The sequence below is a fragment of the Podarcis erhardii genome, assembly GCF_964252035.2.
Source record: "Podarcis erhardii genome assembly, chromosome: 11".
Lineage (NCBI taxonomy): Eukaryota > Metazoa > Chordata > Lepidosauria > Squamata > Lacertidae > Podarcis > Podarcis erhardii.
The window spans coordinates 52945191-52959472 of record NC_138501.1 but is presented as its reverse complement, the minus strand read 5'-3'; the positions used below and the strand labels follow the sequence as shown (position 1 = coordinate 52959472).

Below are 14282 nucleotides of genomic sequence, written 5' to 3'. Positions count from 1 at the left end.
GAGAAAGACCAAGAAAGGAGGCACAAAAAAAGAAAAGAGAAGAGGAGGAAGAAGGGGGGGAGGGGAAGGGGAAAAAAGAAAACAAAAGGAAACAAACACATTTGGCTTCCGATAAGACTCATTGTATTATTGTTTCTACAATTTTTTCACACACAGTTCCAAGTTACTATATTTCTTTCTTTGTTTTCGTCAGATATCAAAAAACATTATATTTGTTGCTGTACAAGGATAACTCTGTTTCTGCCAGGAGATATTTGTTATTGTAATGCTTTCCCAAATACTCCTTAAAGATTTTACATTCTTTCGGCCTCGGTCCTGTATACCTGAAGGAGCGTCTCCACCCCCATCGTTCAGCCTGGACACTGAGATCCAGCACCGAGGGCCTTCTGGCCGTTCCCTCACTGCGAGAAGTGAGGTTACAGGGAACCAGATAGAGGGCCTTCTCGGTAGTGGTGCCTGCCCTGTGGAACGCCCTCCCTTCAGATGTGAAGCAAATAAGCAGCTATATTCTTTTAAAAAGACATCTGAAGGCAGCCCTGTTTAGGGAAGTTTTTAATATTTAATGCTGTTTTGTTTTTAACACTTGATTGGAAGCTGCCCAGAGTGGCTGGGGAAACTCAGCCAGATGGGCGGGGTATAAATAATAAATTATTATTATTATTATTATTATTATTATTATTATTATTATTATTATTTCTGTACTTTCTGTTTTGGACAACATCTAATGCTCCCTGTCATCATGGCCATCTGTAGATATTCTATCATTTGGACCTGCCACTCATTTGTCGTAGGTGTTTGGTCACTTTTCCAATTTCTTGGAATTAAGATCCTGGCTGCCAAAAAGAGAGGCTTTTCCTAGCTCTGTTCCCTGAGATCCTTTTTCACTGGCGGGCTGTGCTTTAACCTTTTTCTTCTATCCTGTCTCCTCTTAGATCACCAATCAGTCCTGGCTCCCCAGTGGGGTGAAGGTCCCTCTCCAGCAGCTTCCTTTCTCCGTCAAGGGCCACTTTCGCTTCCTTCCCCCCGCCGAGGTGAAAGTGGTGGGGAGTTACCTGCTGGGCACCTGCATCAAGCCCGAGGTCAATGTGGATGTGGCAGTGACGATGCCCAAGGTTAGTGGCGCTGGCACAAGTGAGAGGCAGACCACAAGCTGCTTAGCTTCAGCATTGTCTTCATCCCACAGGGCCAAAATTTGCAATAGGTTTTGTGGTTTGTGTTTTTGTGTGAGTGCAGTGCACACCAACAATGGCATAATAATTTCTAGATTCAGGTAGGTAGCCGTGTTGGTCCGACGCAGTCTAAATAAATGAAAAAAAAATAAATTGTCCAGCAGCACCTTAGAGACCAACTAAGTTTGTTCTGGGTATAAGCTTTCGTGTGCACGCACACTTCTTCAGATACCAAAAGTTTTTAATAATAATTTCTGTTGAAGGCAAGTTTCAAAAAAACGTTTTTGTAAGGGTATATATTTTATGGGGCAATGGTATATATTTTATGGGGCAATCCCTCTTGCTGGCCCTAGTAGGTCCAACTTGGCCAGTTAGCCCTGGTGATCATTTGATGTCTACTGACTGGGCTCCCCCACAAATGACCCCTGAATTTGAGAATTTTATTGATATTGATGCTGCATTTTATGTTGTACTTTATGCTGTTTTTAAGTCACATTTTAATCAATGTTTTATTTTTGCTGCTTGCCTCCCTGAGCCCGGTTTTTAAACTGGGAAGTGTAAATAAAATTTATTATTATTATTATTAATTGCTTTTAGGAGATCTTCCAGGACAAGGACCACCTAAACCAGCGCTACCACCGCAAGAGGGCTCTCTACCTGGCCTGCTTGGCCCACCACCTGGCCAAGAAGAAGCTCTTTGGGGCCGTGAAGTTTGCCTACGTCAACGGCAACCACCTGAAGCCGGTCGTGCTCCTGCAGCCGCAAGGTGAGGGTGGCTTTCCGCCTGCTCCTTGATCCAGACCCCTTTCCTTTTCCTTTGTCTCCCTGTAATAGAGCACCAGGTTTAGGCAGAAAAATAAGTGATGGGTTCTGGTGGGCTGAGCAGGAGCCTGCAGCATGATGCTGCAATGTCAGAGGCAGCTGCAGTTTTCGATTGCATGAGGCTGCATCTTAAAATGGGTTAGAGTGAGTGAGTGCTGCAAGACTGGGGGCAGGTTATTACAGTGGACGCTCGGGTTGCGAACATGATCCATGCGGGATGCACGTTCGCAACCCGCAGCATCCACAACCCCTAGCGGTGTGCCTGCGCACATGCGGGTTGGACTTCTGCGCATGCGCAAAGCACGATTTAGTGCTTCTGCGCATGCGCGACCGCTGAAACCCAGAAGTAACCTGTTCCGGTACTTCTGGGTTTCGGCGGTCCGTAACCCAAAAAAAGCAACCTGAAGCATCTGTAACCTGAGGTATGACTGTATTCGTTAATTCTGGTTTATTTATTCATAGAATCATAGAATAGAATCCTAGAATCATAGAGTTGGAAGAGACCACAAGGGCCATCGAGTCCAACCCCCTGCCAAGCAGGAAACACCATCAGAGCACTCCTGACATATGGTTTTCAAGCCTCTGCTTAAAGACCTCCAAAGAAGGAGACTCCACCACACTCCTTGGCAGCAAATTCCACTGTCAAACAGCTCTTACTGTCAGGAAGTTCTTCCTAATGTTTAGGTGGAATCCTCTTTCTTGTAGTTTGGAACCATTGCTCCGTGTCCGCTTCTCTGGAGCAGCAGAAAACAACCTTTCTCCCTCTTCTATGTGACATCCTTTTATATATTTGAACATGGCTATCATATCACCCCTTAACCTCCTCTTCTCCAGGCTAAACATGCCCAGCTCCCTTAGCCGTTCCTCATAAGGCATCGTTTCCAGGCCTTTGACCATTTTGGTTGCCCTCCTCTGGACACGTTCCAGTTTGTCAGTGTCCTCCTTGAACTGTGGTGCCCAGAACTGGACACAGTACTCCAGGTGAGGTCTGACCAGAGCAGAATACAGTGGCACTATTACTTCCCTTGATCTATTCAGTTGCATTTATAGGTCACCTTTTCCTCCAAAGAAATTCAAGGTGGTGTACAGGGTTCTCCTCCTCCTCCTTGAATCCTCCCAGCAACCCTGTGGCCAAGCCGGGATTCAAACCCAGGTCTCATAGGTTCTAGTCTGATGATCCGACCACTCCTACACACTATCTCATTTACATAGCTCGCCCATCTCTGAATGGTCAGGGGTGAATTCAGAAAACATTACACAAGTGCAAGATAGTAATGGAATCATGAAATAAAACCACAAAGCTAACCAATAATGAAGTTAGCAGGATAGCAGGAGGGGAGATGTCCAGTCTGCTAACGGCCTCAAGGGTAGAGAGGCGTGTCTTGAGGGAGGGAGATGTTCTTAAAAGTCTTGGCCTGGGTGCCTCCTCCTTATCGACGCTCCTGGCTTGCCTTTTACTCACCCTGCTTTGTGGTGTTTTCCCAGGGAAAGACATGAAGTTGGTGACTGTCCGCCTCTACGCTTGCCCTGCCCAGGGTGTCTTCAAGACCAGTCGCCTGCACCCCAGCAAGAACAACGTCCGCACGGCTTGGTTCACAGAGAAGCGCTCCCCTGTCGCAGGTATTATTATTATTCTATACTTATTTATACACCGCCTTTTCCTGCTGACAGGGACTCAAGGAGGCTTACGCTGTGTAACGTTTCTGAGCACAATTCAAAGTGTTGGTGCTGGCCTTTAAAGCCCTAAACAGCCTTGGTCCAGTAGACCTGAAGGGGTATCTCCACCCCTATCGTTCTGCCAGGACACAGGTCCAGCAACAAGGGCCGTCTGGCGGTTCCCTCATTGCAAGAAGCAGAGCTACAGGGAACCAGGCAGAGGGCCTTCTCGGTGGTGGTGCCCGCCCTGTGGAACACCCTCCCATCAGATGTCAAAGAGATAAACAACTACCTGACATTTAGAAGACATCTGGAAGGCAGCCCTGTTCAGAGAAGTTTTTAATGTGTGACATTTTTATGTATTTCTCATCTTTGTTGGAAGCCGCCCAGAGTGACTGGGGAAACCCAGCCAGATGGGCGGCCTATAAATAATAAATTATTATTATTATTATTATTACTGATCTACACACATAAAACAAATTCACGCACAGGCATCTTCCAAAAGCCCATCCCAAACCCAAGCCCCAAAAGTCCCATGTTGATTGGCAAATGATAATGGGGGCAGGATCGTGAAATCTGGAAGCCCCTAGTCATGAACATGGGCGGTGGATACAGGTTCAGTCGTTCTGACTCGAGGAACGAGACAATTGAGCAGCTCAGCAGCTGTATCCATGACTGAACAGCCCTTTTTAGGATCCACTCCGCTCACCCTGAAAATGGGGAGGGGCTAGAAAAGGTGCCCTAAACATAGTCTGCCTCCCTTTTTCCCTGACTGGATTACTTCCCCCAGTGGGGTCACCACCCAGCGGTCGTAAAAGACTATTGAACTTTTTTCAGTCTTACTTGGCTACGAGTGATCGCCAAAGAAGAAGACAAATAGGAACAGCTAAAAACGTAGGAGAAAAAACAATCACCAAAAAAACCCAATTAAACATTTATAGAATTAACTATGGATAGATAAGATAGATGAAAAACTTGCAGCCTATCGCAACAAAAGCAGCATGGCAGCAGCCCCCTTGTTAAAAGCAACCCAGCTCCCATACACCTGTTGGAACAAAAAAGTCTTCACCCACCTGTGGAAGGAGAGCATAGAGGAGGCCAATCTTGCTTCTCTAGGGAGGAAATTTTTTAAAAATGTTTTTCTGGTTATTGCTGTTTTCCTTTTGTCCCCCCTGTGAACGATGCCATGGCCTTTGGCTAGCGCAATAAAGGTTATGAATGTATAAACCTTTGATGAACTTGTGTATTTCTGCCTAATAACCCCCCTTCTAAGCTACACAGAAAGTTAGCCAGAGTGTCTCCATTGTAGACTTGGATGTTGTGTTTCTGTTGTGGGGCTCTGGGTGGTTTTATGCCAGACAAGAAGGCTGCAGCTAACGGCGTCTGCCATATTTGTTTGACATGGACCGGTGGTGATCTCCTGTTCTGCCTTTCCTAGGAGCCTCGGAGCCACCGACGCCACACTACAACAACTCCATTTTGTGGGACCTGGTCCTGGAGTCCAGCCTGCTCTTCCTCTCGGAGGCGGCCCATGACTTCCAAGGCATGCGAGACGGGGTGTCTCTTCTCAAAGTGTGGCTGCGCCAACGTGGACTTCACCAGGTAACTGGGCCCTCGCACAATGGGGGCAGACCTGGGCACACCCTGCATGCTAAGACAGCCTTTGCTGACCTTGTGTCCTCCAAATATTTGGGGCTACAATGGTGGTGCTGGCTAGGGCCCATGGAAGTTGTAGTCCAAGAATTCAGGAGGACACCAGGTTTGCAAAACCTTATAAAAGTTGTGATGCCTTTGCTCTATGCTAAAAATGTCTCAAGCAGCTGCAGGCTATATTCCTAAACAGGACTGTCTTTCCCCGGGGGGGGTGTGTGTGTGCAAGGGGTGTGGGGCACACGGATGCTGAATTCTGGGGGGGCGCCTCTCGATCGGCAGCAGTGAAAAGCGATGGAGTGAAAGTCCCCACCCCTGTCATCTGTCACTCTGTTACTCTGTACCATCAAATATTCCCAACGAGTCAGGAAACAAAAGTAGTTTTTTCCTGCGCCGTTGTTACAGGTGAGCAATTTCCCCCATAAAAAAAGGTCAGCAAGTTTGGCTTCCCTCTCCCCCCAAAAAGTTCAATAAAAGTTGCAGTATTTTTCGCGCCATAAGACGCACCTGACAATAAGACCCACCTGGTATTATAGGAGGAAAACAAGAAAAAAAATATTCTGAACGAAACAGTGGATGTTTGATTTTTGTGGTTCATGCTGTGGCCACAGACATGTGATCTGATGGTGAATTTGGCGTGACCCAATGCAAAAATCCTGAGGATCCATGTGGATCCGTGCTTTGTAACCACGTTTTTGCGCCATTGTGGCCCCGGGAAACAGTGGATGCGTAATTTTCTTGGTGCAGGCTGTAGCCATGGACATGCTATGTGATCTGATGGTGAATTTGGGGTGACCCAATGTAAAAATCCTGAGGATCCATGGGCTTTTACCTCCTCCCCTCCCAGGCAGCCTCCTTTATCTCTAGTGTCCCTTATCTCCCTCCCGATCGCTTATCGATCAGCGGCTTTGTTTCAACACCCACTTCCCTCTTTTTTTAAAAAAAGAGCATGATCTGCTTTTTGCCCCTGGGCAATTCGGCTCTAGGGACCACGCATTCACTCCATAAGATGCACAGACATTTCCCCTTACTTTTTAGGAGGAAAAAAGTGCGCCTTATGGAGCGAAAAATACAGAAATTTGGGCGAGCTGGGCGGATCTTTGTACCCCAGTGGCGCATATGCTAAAGATAGCCCTGTTCCTAAAAGCAGAACAAAGTTCTCATTTCAGTGCAAAGTTTGTGTGATCTTAGAGAAGGTGGCTGTAGTGTTCGAAACTCCCGTGGTTCTAGCCACCTTTTGCTACAGGGAATTCCATTAGCGTGAACAGTTTCTGGGCGCAGTACTGCGCCTAAGATTTCAGATTAAAACTGCCACCGCTGGAATGAAAGGAGGACCTTTTTCTGCCTCCCTACTTCCAGCCATGCTCTGAAGACTGGAGAAGAGATCCTCTTAAGAATATTAAGGGGGCTCTAGGGCCCAGAGGGGGGAGAGTGCGGTCTCCAAAGGCTGATCGATCGCCAAATGACTGATATATGTGGAACACAGTTTATCTACATTGCAATATTGCAAACAGTTTTGCCTAACCATTTAACTTGGAAGGTACTGGTTCAGTAAAGTTCAAAAGGAAGGTTTTGGACAATTAATGGTTAGGAGTTGCTGCACCATTGAACTCCAGATAACAGACTTGGACAACATTCCGGATTGGAATGGAGTCAGAGGAAGCTGCGCTGATAAAAAGGCAGTTGGAAAAATATATATTAATAAAGCTGTATTTGACGGATGAAAGTATATGATGTTTGACATGACAGAGAATCGTGGACTCAGTGACGGAGAATTATAAAGCGTCAAAATCGAGATGTGGAAAATAAGGAAGCAACGAGGAGAGGCAGGACCGAGATGTGGAGATACGCTTCAGAGATCCAGACCGTGGGGAGCTCCGAAAAATTGATAATTATAATTTGGACTATAATTTGGCCTTTTTTATTTTAGTTTTTTTAATTAGAGTGTTATGATTGGATATATTAATTGGATGTTTTTTATTGGAAAATCAATAAAAATGATTTAAAAAAAAAGAATATTAGGGGGGCAGGCAGGAACAGCATGGCTTTGCTTTTTGCAGTCTTCAGGGGAAGAACTAGACCATGCAAAAAACGAACACAATATTTTAGCTGCGGTTCATTCAATTTCAGATTTGTATTCTTGTTGTAAAAAAGCATGCCTAGACATTCTGTTCTTGCACCCATAACCTAGGTTCAAAGTGCCATTTAGCTCCTAGCTTTCTAGCACTGGGTGGCTGGAGGATTTGGGAATCTGCAGCAGAAGGGCACCTTGTGCCAACTTTTGTGTATTATCCATTTCTTCCCTTTTCCCCCCAGGGCCTTGGGTGCTTCAATGGTTTCATGGCTTCTATGCTGGTGGCGTATCTCTTGGAGAAGCACAAGATCAACAAAGTGATGAGTGGATACCAGGTGTTGAGGAACAGCCTTCAGTTCTTAGGTAAGCCCAGTGCACTTTGGCTCTGAGGTGGGAGGTGCTTAGATCATAGCTGTCAAGAGAATTTGAGGGAAATTCTCTTATTCCAGCGCCATTTCCTGCTGTTATTGTTAGATTGTTAGATATCCCATAGACTGTCCCTGGGACAGGTGAGGCTGCTGATCCCTTATTTTTGAGGCTGCTGATCCCTTATTCTCAAATCTGAAAGTTTGTTCCACCAGGCCTTTGGCCGAGGCACAGTCTGACCCCCTCCTTTGGTAATCCTCACAGAACTCTAGCCCAATGGTTGCCATTGAATTGATTTTACAATGAATTGATTTTAGAATGCTGTGTTACTTTTATTGTTGTTAGCCGCTCTGAGCCTGGCTTTGGCTGGGGAGGGCGGGATATAAATAAAATTTTATTATTATTGTTGTTTGTTTGAATGAATTTATATACTCCCCTACACACGGAGGTCTCAGGGCAGTTCACAGAAAAGACCAACATAAAAACAACAATATTTAATCAAAATAAAAACAACCCAATAACACCCCTCCAAAAGAGAGCCACATTTTAAAAGGGCATAGGATGTCGATCAAATCAACCAAAGGCCTGGTTAAGAAGGAACATTTTTGCCTGGCGCCTAAAGGTGTAATGAAGGTGCCAGGCAAACTTCCTCGGGGGAGAGCATTCCACAGATGGGGAGCCACTACAGAGAAGACCCTGTTTGTGTGTTGCCACCCTCTGGACCTCTCGAGGAGGCGGCACATGAAGGAGGGCCTTCAGAAGATGATCTCAGGGTCTGGGTAGGTTCATATGGAAACACAGCTGCTGCTGCCCTCAAGACCTGCTTCTGGGATGTGTTGTTGGGTACCTGGAGGGCAGGATACTGCACTAGACTAGACTCGTAAGATCACACCTGTTTTCATCCTGAGAGGTTTGGAGATAATCAGTGCGAATCTCCGCTGATATTTTGGTTCTCTGTAAAGGTGCCCTCTCCCTTTTCCAGCCTCTGCAGTTTCACAATCTCTGAGTATTTGCATGATCTTTCCCCCCATGTGTCTGTCTTCCTTCCTTCCATCCAGCTGCCACAGACCTCAGTACATCTGGAATCAGCCTTTCAAAGGATGGCGTTTCCTCACTGGTAAGAGTGTGTGCTTTGGGGTACTTGGGATTCCTAGTTAGGGCTGAGGCGGTGGGGGGGCTCAACCTCTTGTTTATTATTACAGCTGTATTCCACCTTCCTTCCAAGGAGCTCGAGGCGCCATGCATATATATCCAGAACAACAAACCCCTGTGTTGCAAACTTAACACAACAAACAATGCAAGCAACACGAAGACCAGTATACTAGATAGCACTGCAATTCTTATTGCACAATATACATGACAAAATGTGTACACTTGTGAATTCTCTAACATATTTGAAATCAAATGAACACACGTCTGTCAATCTTTGAAAGTCCGTAGAAGTATAATAAGTCTGACCTTTAAAGCCCTAAACGGCCTCGGTCCAGTATATCTGAAGGAGCGTCTCTACCCCCATCATTTTACCCGGACACTGAGGTCCAGCACCGAGGGCCTTCTGGCAGTTCCCTCACTATGAGAAGCCAAGTTATAGGGAACCAGACAGAGGGCCTTCTCGGTAGTGGCACCCTCCCTGTGGAACTCCCTCCCACCAGATGTCAAAGAGAAAAACAACTACCAGACTTTTAGAAGACATCTGAAGGCAGCCCTCTTTAGGGAAGCTTTTAATGTTTGATGTATTACAGTATTTTAATATTTTTTTGGAAGCCGCTCAGAGTGGCTGGGGTATAAATAATAAATAATAATTATTATTATTATTAAGTCTATCATTGAAACAAAGTAATGGATGCTATCCTGTGGGCTGAGCGGTAAAACTTTTTTTAGGTGTTCATGGTGCCGAAGTAGTAAGTGAATAACAACGTAGGTATGACAGTGATCCCGGATAATCTGACTGTTACAAAAGAATTCAAATATGAACCAATGACCTGTGTACATGAAAACTATATAAACTTCACACATTACAACCCACATGCTACAACTACAATAAGAAGAACAAAGGTACATGCCCCATAGATTAGAAAAATGCACAAGAAGCAGTGGTCATGAGAATATGTAACCACTGCTACCAGTTGCATGATACCTGAAGCATAAGTAACCATTCCCAGGTGGCGCTCATTACAGGGAGACTGAATTGCAGTAATTCAATTTAAAGGTACAATATAACAATAGAAAAACATCAAATAAAACAATTTAAATCCAGTTCAGAATTAAGTCCATCAACAAACGACAAGGTCATGAAAGACGGCTACGACAAAGAATCTCAATTCATTTTTATGTTCAAGACCATTCACCCTGAAGGACTTAATTCTGAGCTGGATTTAAATTGTTTTATTTGATGTTTATCCTCAGAACAACCCTGTGAGGTTGTGCATGCATTTTCCCTGCTAGAAGCTGCTACCCCTGCCTGCTTTTCAGCGACGCCTTTTGAATCTCAATATTTATGTTTTATGGAAAGGTTTTCAGTGCACAAATAAAGAAATTGGGGAGGGGGACCAAAACAAAAAGGTGCTTAAAATGAATACAACACAATATATAGGTATATAAGTAAGGTTTTCATTCCATCAAACATATAATTATTAACAAGTCGCTACAGCTTTTATAAATGCACTCCAACTGTCATCATATTTATCCATACACAATCTGTGTCCAAAATCAATCTCTTTGTATGTTATAAGAGTTGTCGTATCTTCTGTCCCTTGATCAAAGGATAGTAGTAGTAGTGTAATAATAATAGTAATAATTTGTTTATACCCCACCCATCTGGCTGGGTCTCCCCAGCCACTCTGAGCAGCTCCCAACAGAATATTAAAACATGATAAAACATCAGACATTAAAAACTTCCCTAAACAGGGCTGCCTTCAGATGTCTTCTAAAAGTCAGATAGTTGTTTATTTCCTTGACATCTGGTGGGAGGGTGTTTCACAGGGCGGGTGCCACTACGGAGAAGGCCCTCTGCCTTGTTCCCTGTAACTTCACTTCTCGCAAGGAGGTAACCTCCAGAAGACCCTTGGAGCTGGACCTCCGTGTCTGGGCTGAATGATGGGGGGTGGAGATGCTCCTTCAGGTATAGATAGAAAGATTTTCCCAGTGAATCAATATCAAGTTTTTCAGCAGACCTAAGGGTGCAAAGAGCCCATCTATGTTGACCAGGTGTCAAACCCCGTATCTGAAGAAGTGTGCATGCACACGAAAGCTCATACCAATAATAAACTTAGGTGGTCTAGGGTGCTACTGGAAGGATTTTTTTTTATTTTGTCCCATATAATGGGTATGTGGTTTAGGATAATATGATCATCTGCCATTTTTAATTTCTCCCCCAAAATTTATTTATATATCCCGATGCTTCTTTTCTCCAGAATTTTGCAGGCATCAGCCATTGCATAAACCTCTTTCAAAGGAGCATTTTCCTTGTTACGCCTTTTGAATCTCAGCTTTGTCGTCTTCCTCTAGCCTACCCTGGCGGACTTCCATGCAGCGTTCCAGGTGGTCTTCGTGGACCCTTCTGGGTTGGTCAACCTGTGCGCAGACATGACAGCCTCCACATACAAGCAGGTAAATGAGGTCGTTGTTTAGCCCAGCTTTCAAATGTGCCGTCCAAATGTTTCCTATCAGCCCCAGCCAGTACAGATTTACTGGAGGAGAGAAGAGGAAGTTTCTCTGTGCAGCCAAAAGACCTTGTTACCAGCAGAATAAATTCATTGGAAAACCGCCCCAGGTTTTCATGTCACTTACAACCAGCTCTTCGTTGTTTGCATAATCCTGGAGTGAGAAACAGAATAAAAAATACAACAAAGCAATATTTCACCAAAATTCAGCACCCTCAAAGGAAGGACGGTTGATAAAAACCTTGGGGTATGCAGCGAGGCAAAACTGATGGCAGCGATAAGAGACACAGATTTAGAATCCTTTGAAGAAGCCTGGAAACTCTTTCTAAACTGTTTAAAAACTTATTTCCCCTATGCAAAGGCCAGCGCAGGGTTTGAAGCGTCAGAAAATAGTAGGATATATTAAGAAACAGGTTAAAGAGGATGAAATTAGATAAGACAGAACCTTAAAAAACAATTTTATGTAATTTGAGTTAGAAATATTGATGTTGGGTGAGCGGAAGTCACTAGTTTTGTTGAATTGGAATATAACTTGAGTAACAGATTTAACTTTCAATATGGAAAAAGAATAAAATATAAGAAATTCAACCTAGTGTAAAAACAGACGGCATGCCATTGTTTTCACTGTTGTTGGAACTGCAGACCTGTGGGGCAGGCTGAGAATGAGAGAGTGACTTGGGCGAACGGGGAATTCAAACCCGGATTTCATGTTATTGTCTACCTGCTTTTCTGCTTTGCTCTTTGCAAATGGACCAGAGAAGCAAACGAGCCAAGAGTGCTTGCACCAGCCGCTAGGGGTGGTGGAGGTGGAGCAGTTTTCTAGGGTACCCCCCAAACAAGATGAGTTGATTCCTCGAGAGAGAAGGAGGCAACTACTGTATTTTTCGCTCCATAAGACATACCTGACCATAAGACGCACCTAGTTTTTAGAGGAGGAAAACCAGAAAAAAAAATTCTCAATCAAATGTTGTACTAAACTATTTAATAAGCAATCGGTATATCTGAATCGTATTGCAACCATGTAAAGTCAACAGCAGTCAACAGTGGCATTAAGAGATCGCAGCAGTTCTCAACCTGTGCGTCCCCAGATGTTGTTGGACTACAACTCCCATCATCCCTCAACTCCCATCTTCCCTGAGCTCTGGCCTTGCTAGCTAGGGGCGATGGGAGTTGTAGTTCAACAATATCTGGGGACCCACAGTTTGAGAAAGGCTGAATTGCGGTATGTGAGGTGGGGCTTACCTGTCCCCCCCCCCAATATTTTATTCAAGTTGGAAGAGGGAGGGAAGGAAGAGAGAGGTAGAGCTCACATTTGTGCTGGGCAGCTGCCTCGCCTCGCCTCCGAGGTGACGCCGGAACTGGAGCAAAAAGATTAGGAGGAGACGCCGGGACAGGAGCAGTATAAGCGGCTCTCCCTTTGCTTGACTTAGTCAGCTGGGACGAGGGGCAGAAGGTACTGCTGTCCGTCCCTCCTCCCGCCTCGCTGTAAAGCCAGCAGAGCAAGAGCTGCTGACACGCTCCTTGGGACTCTAGCTTTCCAGTGAGCAACGGACGGGAGCCATGGCTCCGGCTGTGGAGGCATCCCTCAGCTCGCGACTGCAGCGGCCGCCGAGGGATCCCTCTGCATTCACTCCATAAGACGCACAGACGTTTCCCCTTACAGTGGTACCTCGGGTTAAGTACTTAATTCGTTCCGGAGGTCCGTTCTTAACCTGAAACTGTTCTTAACCTGAAGCACCACTTTAGCTAATGGGGCCTCCTGCTGCCACCGCACCTCCGAAGCACGATTTCTGTTCTCATCCTGAAGCAAAGTTCTTAACCCGAGGTACTATTTCTGGGTTTACGGAGTCTGTAACCTGAAGCGTATGTAACCCGAGGTACCACTGTACTTTTTAGGAGGAAAAAGGTGTGTCTTATGGAGCGAAAAATACGGTACATTGTGGGCTGGACTTGACTCTTGGGGGGTTGGCTTATCTCTCCGCTTGCCTAAATATGTGTGGTTTTGCTCTCCCTTAGATTCAGTTCGAAGCCAAGCACTCCATGGAGATTCTGGACGACCAAACGATGGATGGGTTCCATTTGCTGCTCATGACCCCCAAGCCTCTGATCCGAGCCTTTGACCACGTGTTCCAGTACGTTCTCTCCACGAGAATATTTCTTTTTTTCTTATGTTTACACACTACTTTTTCTTCGAAAGAGCACAAGAGGACCAGCCTGGTTCTCCTCCTCCTCCTCATTTCCTCCTTACATCAAGTGTGTGAGAGAAGTTGGGCTGAGATACGGTGACTAGTCGAAGGTCACCCAGTGAGTTTTGTGGCCACATGGGTATTCGAACCCCAACCCTCCCAGGTCCAACACTCTTTTTTTAAAAAAATGTATTTTACTAAAAACCAGAGCACTTTTTTTGGGGGGGGGGGGATAATTCAGATGGAAATTCCCAGGTGTCAAAAAAAAAAAGGTTAAACCACAGAGCCTAGGGCTTGCCGATCAGAAGGTCAGCGGTTCGAATCCCCGCGACAGGGTGAGCTCCCGTTGCTCGGTCCCTGCTCCTGCCAACCTAGCAGTTCGAAAGCACGTCAAAGTGCAAGTAGATAAATAGGTACCACTCTGGTGGGAAGGTAAACGGTGTTTCCGTGCAGTGCTCTGGTTCTCCAGAAGTGGCTTAGTCATGCTGGCCACATGACCTGGAATCTGTACGCCGGCTCCCTCAGCCAGTAAAGCGAGATGAGTGCCGCAACCCCAGAGTCGGTCACGACTGGACCTAATGGTCAGGGGTCCCTTTACCTTTTTATGTATGCCACTACGAATGCCAGTGTTTTGTTAGCACAAAAATGGAAAGCGAGCAAGGTCCCATCCAAAGAAGAATGGCAACTTAAACTGATG

The 14282-nt window shown here is 45.4% G+C and overlaps 1 protein-coding gene across 1 annotated transcript in view; it reads left to right on the top strand.

Annotated features, from left to right (window-relative positions):
- The window catches only part of NOL6 (nucleolar protein 6), a 63836-nt gene that overhangs the window by 3119 nt on the left and 46435 nt on the right, over positions 1-14282 (top strand). The window contains exons 4-11 of the mRNA XM_081881747.1: positions 933-1112; positions 1767-1935; positions 3477-3611; positions 5086-5249; positions 7614-7734; positions 8796-8854; positions 11245-11346; positions 13416-13531. Of these exons, the coding sequence (XP_081737873.1) occupies positions 933-1112; positions 1767-1935; positions 3477-3611; positions 5086-5249; positions 7614-7734; positions 8796-8854; positions 11245-11346; positions 13416-13531 (1046 nt within the window). The remainder of the gene's footprint in view (positions 1-932; positions 1113-1766; positions 1936-3476; positions 3612-5085; positions 5250-7613; positions 7735-8795; positions 8855-11244; positions 11347-13415; positions 13532-14282) is intronic.